Genomic DNA, 8,992 nt, shown 5'->3' on the forward strand with positions numbered 1-8,992 from the left:
CATTCACCAATCGCAATCTGTGATGCTGCAGCACTTTATTCATCCTCCCTAAAAAGTCCTGTGCACCTGTGCAGGGAACTACATGATGAATAGTCAATGATTAATAGATGCTGAAGATTTCTAGGGAAACTTTCAGCCAAGGTCATTTGACTTAGATTATTAATAGTTGCTTAACCTCAGATCAGATGGTTTTTCTTTTAGTCATTTGAAATATAAAAAACAATGTAGGTCTGTACATGTTTGTCCTTTTATTCATATATTCATATATTCACAAATTGTACAAAGTAGAAAAATGATCACATGTTTAAATACCACAAACAAAACCACCAAAAAGGTTGACAATCAAAAACCAACCTGGAGAGTTTGTGTAGCACTTTAAACGCTCTTATTCCCAGGTATGAAAACATATCAACATTTCAGTTATTATGCAAACATTTATTATATGTTTTCACGAGGAACATACATTTTGACAATTTCAAAAAGTACATACAGTAAGCACTAGTAATTGTAGTCAAATATGCTAATAACTGACATTACATCATATTTTTGCTACATATTTCCATTTTTTCAAATATACAGCTTCTGGCAGAGCATGTATAGGTGGTTTACAATTTGGGATCTTTCCTGAGCACTTAAACACTGATCCAAGTGAAGTGCACACTGAATATACTAGACAATATTTGTTAGTGTAGTCTTTTGTAGACTAGTATTTACTTCTTCTAGTATTTACTTAGTGACACTCACATTTATTTCATAGGTTTAGAGAGAAATGTTTGCCAGCCTGGAGGCAAAAAGCATAAGTGTGTGATAATCATTCTCCAGACTGTATAAAGTATTGGATAGCTCTTTTATTTATTCACTGTGAGGTATTATTAAAACTTTACAGCCTTTCTGCATGGTTCATTGTTAGGTAATACAGTTAGGATTTTAAAAACAGAGGATATCTCTACATCTTAACCACAGACAAAAAGAACTGGAGCTATGAGCTTCTAACCTCTCTGTTTTTTCCTTCACTTAACATCAGAGGAGCCTGTATTTTTAGCTGTAAGACTCAGTGCCTCTGAGGCACGGAAGGAAAGGGCACTCATCTTGGAGCTGATGCTTGGGTGAGGCCCAGCAGATCCTGGTGAGCAGCGCAACAAAGACAGTAAGTTTTTGCGAAAGTTTTGGCCCACAAAGCTATACACAATAGGATTAACACAGCTGTTGAAGTAGGCAATGCAGATGGTGAAGGGCATGGCAGTGTCAATGATGTCCAGGACGGTACAATTCTTAAAATCTATCAGCTGAGTGAGTACTTCCATGAAATGGAAAACCTGATGGGGTGCCCAGCACAGGAAGAAAGCCAAGACAGCTGCGGCAAGCATGTGCAGTACCTCGTCATCCCTGGATCGGGAGCTTTTCTGAATATGTCTTGCTCTCAATAGTGCCCTTCCAATGAGGCTGTAACAGGTGATGATGATGATGAAGGGCACCAGGAAGCCGAGCAAGCTTTTCATCAGGCTGATGGCCAGTTGAAGCAGGTTCAGCCTTGGGGGATTTTCAGTTTTTGGGTGCAGAATGCCACACACAGTAGTATTAGAGTTTGTGATGTTGTGGACATCCCTTGTCAGTGCTGTGGGCACACTAAGCACAAAGGCAAAAAGCCAGATCATTACACAGGTGATGCGTGCATACATCACAGTGCGGAACCTATGTGATCGTACTGGGTGTACAATAGCCAAGTAACGATCAATACTGAGTGCTGTGAGGAAGAAGATACTGGTGTAGAGGTTAAGAGTCGCCAGACCGGCGCTGGCTTTGCACAGGAATCCTCCAAAGGGCCAGCGATAGCCTGTTGCTGTGAAGGTTGCCCACATGGGCAGAGTAATGAGGAAGGTGAGGTCAGAAACAGCAAGATTGAGGACAAAAATGTTGGCCACCTTTTTGAGCTTCATGTAGCAGTAGATGACAGCCACCACCATACTGTTTCCAATAATGCCAATGACAAAGTTACAGCTATAGACGATGGGTATCAGGGTGAAGATGAATTCATGGCTTCCAGACATGCCACATGTCAGTGCTATCCCTTTTGACATATTCTGCATTTTCCCCTTTTACGGTCAGAGCCTGGGACTTTTAAACAGCGGGCCCTATTGGCAGGGTGCGTCTGGGGCGACTGATACAGGCTTTGGCGAGGGCTTCAGCGAGTCCTATAAAAGAAACACAGAAATGTCACAGGCAGTCTAGGGGAAGAGCCATCATTACTGCTGGCATGGCCCATAAATGCTAATCCACACAAGCACCCATGAAAGTGCTCACCCTAAACCAGCTCATTAAAGACCTGCACATTAAAGCCATCCTGATGCTTTATGTTATTTCTGTAAAATAAGAAGCCATGAAAAACAGATGTTGTATGTTATTCAATATTCCAAAAATGCCCTTTGAAACATCGTTATTCAGACAGTCTGCATTCTGCCTTCTCTTTTAAATCGTCTCTAGGCTAATGAACGGCAACAGTAAAACTGTACAATCTTTATCAAATGGCCCGTCCATCTGGGTGGACTGTCAGCACCCGGAAGGAGAGCATTTATGCCTCGTGTTACGACCTGTGTTAATGAAGGCTGCATGGCAAAGTGCGAGCTTGGGTAACAACACCATTAAACACTGAGGTACTGAGGGAGCAAGGAGGAGCGAGAAACATGGGGTTGAGGCGCTATTCACTGTAAAAGACATGTCACGTTTCAAACCCTTGGTGTGCGGAGATACACTGTACCCAGCATGAGAACTTCTAATCAGCACACACCTAAACAAACAGGACAGCAGGGATTCAGCTCTGTGGAAACTTTGCTCTGTGAGAAAATCAAACCTGCATGCTGTGGAAAATTTGCCTCGGGGATAGTTTTTGGTTCATTTGTATGAGCAGAATGTGAAATGGGAATAAAAAAACAAATTCTCCCCTTTGTTGAGTCTTTATGTTTAATAGAACCGCTTAGTGAACGTCATTAGTGGAGCTGATGTAATAATATTAGCACAAGCCTCATGTATACTATTACTATAGCTGCAAAGACAGTTTGTGTTACTAATTACATAACAATGGCAACATGTTTGTGGTTACATTAAAAATCAGATCAGATGTCAATGGAAAATATTTACAGAATTTAGAGCTCAAATGATGGCAAATAGTATGTTTGGATATTAAAACAATAAAATAATTAATTCTGTTTTATTTATATGATGTTTACTAAGTTGTACAATACAAATAATATAATATATACTCCCAGAATAAAAATAGACATCCTCTGATTGCCAGTTTGACTAAACTACACCGGTTTCTTGCCACAAGATGGCATTCTAGCCACTTTCTTTACATCCCAAAGATCATACAGTACAATGACAATATGTTGTAAAACTTTGTTTTTGCAGTAAACCAGTTGCTGCAGCTACTATGGACTACTTATTTAATGCATTTCCCTAACAGCATTCTTACTGCCCTCTGGTTGGCACTAAGGCCGTCTGAGCACCACTAGCAGTACTGTTATATCTCTAAGTCAAAGATCGCCTCATTTTCCACAGGTTGCAGTGGATGAATTCTCAAAAAAAAAAAAAAATCCCTCTCTGTTCACTGAACCAACAACCATATCAGTTGCAGATGTGGGGATTGTTGAGTGTAGGACGTGTCAGTGCCAAGGGCAACAGAATAATGAAATATCTCTGAGCGTTTCTGGCACAGACTCAAGTGTAGTAGGTATAAAGCACCAACACAGATGTCATTACTTGGCTTTATTGTGCTTTCATTCTTTAATGATTTTAACAGCGCGTGGCTGTAAATTTAAACTACACAGAAAAGCAACAAACCACATATTGGTTTCACAAGTGGAGGATTAAAGGAGCTCAAGAAATTGTTTTGAGGGCAAAAAGATGTCTGAAGACCACAAATGGAATTTTATATATATATATATATATATATACATTTCCATTTCCTCCTATAGGAGAAAATCAACACCTTATGCCTTTTACAGTTATTGAAGTGCATTTGCATTTTAACTTCCATTATTTGTCCATGAGAAGTTCAAAGTGAAAAGTAGGTAAGTTCAAAGTCAAAAAGTGAATATGAACAGGGTTGAAAGAAACTGCCACCTATATGAGCCCAGTAATAAAGGTGAGGTAGAACAAACAGAAGGTGACACTCAAGCAGGTGATTTAGTGGGGCTTTGTCAAGGGAGCTATATCTTGCAGTGAGCCAGTGCATTAGAAAATACCAGCTATAATGTGCTGGTGACCAGAGACAGGAAGGTAAACACCTCCTTCACAAGGTCCATTAGCAAGCTGCATCCTCTCGGACAAGACAATGCACTGTGAGGCCTTGCACAGTTTCCAAAGATAGAGCTGCTTACAATGAATGATAAAGTTGGGATTAGGAGGAAGTTTGGGGACATGTTTGCTCCAGCATGCAGGGGCTGACAGCCAAGGGACACAGTCGTAACAAAATTCCATTTGTAATCCTGCGTCAGAGAATTTAAAGGCAGCCTCTTTCTGGGATCGTGGGAATTTCTTTAAAAGCTAAACCTAGAAAAGTTGAAACGACAGCCCAGGTTAGAAATGTTCCCATCAACAGAGGTATCTGGAGCTGCCCTTGGCCTGAGTGCACGGCTGCTCCACCATCTGGCTGCCCATAAAATGCCACTAAAATATCTGGTTGATGGAGTTAATGATTTATACCAGCCCACAATGAGAGGAGGGTGATCTTACTGGGAATACAATACCTGAGCCTCCCTCCTCATTGTCATCCTCTTATTCAAGCCTCCTTTCAGCCATGTTTCAAGACAATGGGTGCATTCTGTTGTTGTAAACTCAATTTTTCAGTTTCCCACATCATCTATAATGTTACAGAAACCCATCTACTGCCTCTGTTAAAACCCCATTGTAACATAGTATGTCACTATTACTACTTGCATATAAATAATATGACTATTTAAAAAAGCCATAGCCTTGGACACCTCACTTCCTCCTCTGTATCAACTTAGTGCTGTTCAGCTGAAGTGTTTCTGAAGTTGGAAGTTTGAACAGGAGGCAGCTTCATCCTTAGTGATGCCAGGCAACTTGAACTAAGGTTGTTCAAATATTCAACATACCATGAATATTTTGAGGACTTAAATTCTGACTGCGGAAGAGGATCCAATTGAAATACTGGGTTAAGAGATCATGTCTGTAGTTTTATATGACTTGAGTTAAACACTATAAATGAATCTATCTCTTCATATCCTATTTTAATTCATTGGGATAAGTTGGGATATGTATGTGAATATTTCACTGTAGAACCTGAGATTGTATACATATGTTTATTTAGAACAGCATTTGTCTCAAACAAATGGAAGCCATACGCAGCTCTTGGTTTAAAAACATGATGTTTGCAGCACTTTGCTTTGCTTTTCTCCCTTGCAGCCTGTTCATTCTTCAGTATCCTGAGTAAGCAGACCTTTCTCACACACTGACAATACTGAAAACGAGATTGTTTTTTCTTTCTTTTCTTTTAAGTTAACTTTTCCTGAAACCACACAGCCATGCTGCTGTCTTTACGTTCTTTCCTTTTCCCTGTCAATCCTGGGGATTAAATTCTTCATGCATGAGGATTTTCAGAGAGGGCAGACCTACTGTTTGTCAGGAAGTCGATCCACTTTACTATTTACTCAGTAGCCATATGAGTGCCTCCCATGCAAACTTTACTATAGAACCCATCTCTTTGTTAGTATGGTTTGCATTCCTTATCCATACTAACAGAGTATGTTACAGGGCTATACTGTAGATGCATAATTAGAGGCTCTGCACACAGAGGACTTGAGCAAGTCGGACAAACAGGTGGCACCAATCAAGTTGGAAAACACATCTTTTTTTTTTTCTTTCCCTTCATTTGCTACAGTGCATGTGTGGGGTCCCAAGCTGACATAAGTGCTTTCAACAACAAGCTCAAAAATTAAACATTTCAAGAAATGTAAGTCTTTTTTGAAACATTAACAGTGTCTGACATTTGAAGTTAAAGTTTGTTTGTTCAGGAAAGAAGGAGCTATTACAAAATGCTAAGTTTAAATTGTTCCTAAACTTTGTCTGACAAAAGTTGTGAAACGTCTTCCTGAGAATATGGTAATGTTAGCTCTTACCTTTGGCCACTGGGGCTGTTGATGTTTTCAGAGCAGGACCGACAGAGATAGAAAGACCTCCACAGAGTGCCAGTGACTGCCTGTGATTGAACTTAACGGCTGGAGCAAGACGAGGAAGAATATCGTCTGACTCACTCATACACACACACCCCACTACTCTCTCTCTGAATCCCTCTCTTGCTCTCGCACACATACACACTACAGTGATGAATGAATTGTATTGGAAGTAGTCAGCTACGTATTGTCCTGGCCCATCTCTCCCCTGGCCAGCAGCAGTCACAAACACACACAAGATCTGAAACAATAGCACCTCTGCTCCACACCCTCCTCCTGTCTCTCCTCCTCCTCCCATCACTCTGCAATGACTATCTTTTCACCCTCTGCCTTAATACCTGCTTTTAATTACTCACATTTTCTCTCATTTAAAATATATTGCTGCATTTGTCAGGTTAAGCTGATTAAAACACCAAATCTAGGACTTCTTTCCCTGCTACATCATTTTTTGAGGTTGTTTAGTTCAGCTTTGCAGTAGTTAGGTTAACCTCTCTCTCTCAAGCACACACACACACATACAGTTATAAACAGTACTTCGGTAATCTTGCTTTGTATCTCAACCACCTCTCCTCTTTCACTTCTATCACCTTTCATCACATGACAGCTCCCTGTCCCTTGTCCTCGACACAATTGGAAAGGAATGGCCAGGCTCTGACTGTACCTCTCAACACTCGGGATCAAGGTGGGATGTATCCGGGGTTAGAAAGAGGGGGAAACTGGTGAGAGAGACTTGGGTTACCACTTTTCTTTCCTAAGAGGATTTGCCACCCAACAGTTTGTGGTTCAGGTGTCACTAAGAGGCAGGTACATTGTTGAGAATGTGTAAATGTATGTTAGAGTGGCTGAGGTGACAACTCCCTGCAGACAAGCTGGCTTTGTTATGGCTATTTATGTGTGGCTAAGCAACTTGCTGATATGTGACTACCAATGAGCATTCAGTATAATAATAGAAATTAAAGATAAAACAACCAGTTCACCACAGGTCAACAGAAGTCTTGCCTTTATATACCCATGGAAAATATTATTTGGATCCAACTGTATACTGCAATTCATAGGGACAGTCATAATGTAGTGGATGTCTAGGTCCAAAAACAAAATTATTTTTATTTACAGAAAGACCACTGGGTTGGTTTCCTCATTCTGACCATCCATCCATCCATCCATCCATCCATCCATCCATCCATCCATCCAGCCATCCATCCATCCATCCATCCATCCATCCATTTTCTGTACCCACTTATTTCTAAGCCAAGCGTTTGCTCACAGAGGTGTGACCAGCTTTCTGTGGGTGATAATCCTCCTGGAAGTCACATAATTTCAAAAAGCAACAGGTACAAAGATCTGGAAAACTTTTTGATAATACATGGCTCTTGAGTCTTGTTATTTTTCAGGATGAGCAGATTGAAGAGGAGAGTAACTCACTTTACACAGCAACAGATCCATTTAAACCTCCAGGGGATTATGATCAGACTCCATTATGTCTTCAATTACTGTGAATGATAAGAATCATCCATTAGGCGAATGTCTTGCGTATCATAGCAATGTCACAGCAATGAGCATCCTTATTGTATAAAATCATTTATACAGTGTCTGTTTAGCTGCTAAAAGAATTATCAACAACAATCTATATCTGACCCATGAGACGTATCAGGAAGTGAGGAGAAAGTTTTTTTATCAAGCTTCAAATCCACAACCGTATTTTCCACAAAACAAATAATTCTTGGTAAGGACAGGATGTTGTTGCAACACCCCACACTACAACAGTGATTTACACTCCTTGAGAACAAGCAGAAACAGATGTTGATGATTTCAAAATGGAGATGTCGGGGAAGGAGGAGGATAGGTGGGAAACTAAATTTCCAGGACTTTTTATTTTTGAAAGTGTAGTTGGTGGGTTTGCAAATCAAAACTCTATGTTCTGAAAATCACCCATAATTCACTCTAGAAAACATATGGATGGTTATTCCAAGATTATTTCTAAATTCTTGTTGAGCAACATTTTGGAAACTGATGCAACTATAGTAAAATACAGGGAGTGTGTTTATCGTCCATCATGTAATACATCATTTCTGGTTGAGTAAGGCCAGAAAAAGGATCAGGCTTCATTTCCAGTCCTTTTACCCTGGAGGTGTGACAGTGGGTGATGTTCTTGCTAATCAAATCATTCTAACAAGATTAGTTGTGTTAGCACTTAAGCTGTACGAGAATGAATTGATGACACAGGTAATTACTGGTAGCACGGAGCACTGTGGGGAAGGCTGTACCATTTACACCAGAGCATTACAGGCACTAAAATGCCAAACAACACTCAGCCACCTGCTGAAGAAAGACAATACTCTGTGAGATCTGAAGACCGACTTTGACATGTAAACTGCTGACCAATACTGAGTGACAAGTATCCCAGTCATCTCTCATATCTATATCAAAATATTTTGCATGTTTACAGTTAAGTACTGCAACATTTCCATCAAAAACTCACATGTGCATGTTTAAGTAGTAACAAGGAAGCAAGTTGGGGTTCACTAAAATAAGAACATGAACATGTGATGCATGTTGCTCATTAGTTTCTGTTCAAATAAAACAACTTCTGCTTGTAAGTGCTTTTTTTTTATTGAAAAAAAAGAAAGTTTTGGATAATCACTGGCTGTGAGCTTAAGAGCAAACCTGACTTCATATTTTATATTTGACATGCGTGATTTACTGAGCATTAACAGTTCTTTAAATGTTGGCCCATCATGTACGTTTTTTTTGCTTTTGAATTAATCTTGCGATGAAACTCATGTAGTCAATGTTTCCAAACC

General features: G+C 40.0%; 1 protein-coding gene across 1 annotated transcript; it reads right to left on the reverse strand.

Annotated features, from left to right (window-relative positions):
• Positions 1 to 251: 251 nt before the first annotated feature.
• On the reverse strand, positions 252 to 6,415 carry agtr1b (angiotensin II receptor, type 1b). Its single transcript, XM_026291723.1, has 2 exons — positions 6,138 to 6,415; positions 252 to 2,192 (listed from the first exon to the last, which is right to left on the reverse strand). Exon 2 carries the CDS (start codon positions 2,085 to 2,087, stop codon positions 1,011 to 1,013), a length of 1,077 nt encoding a protein of 358 aa, XP_026147508.1. The 5' UTR covers positions 2,088 to 2,192; positions 6,138 to 6,415; the 3' UTR covers positions 252 to 1,010.
• Positions 6,416 to 8,992: the final 2,577 nt, after the last annotated feature.

The sequence above is a fragment of the Mastacembelus armatus genome, chromosome 20 (assembly GCF_900324485.2).
Source record: "Mastacembelus armatus chromosome 20, fMasArm1.2, whole genome shotgun sequence".
Classification (NCBI taxonomy): Eukaryota; Metazoa; Chordata; class Actinopteri; order Synbranchiformes; family Mastacembelidae; genus Mastacembelus; species Mastacembelus armatus.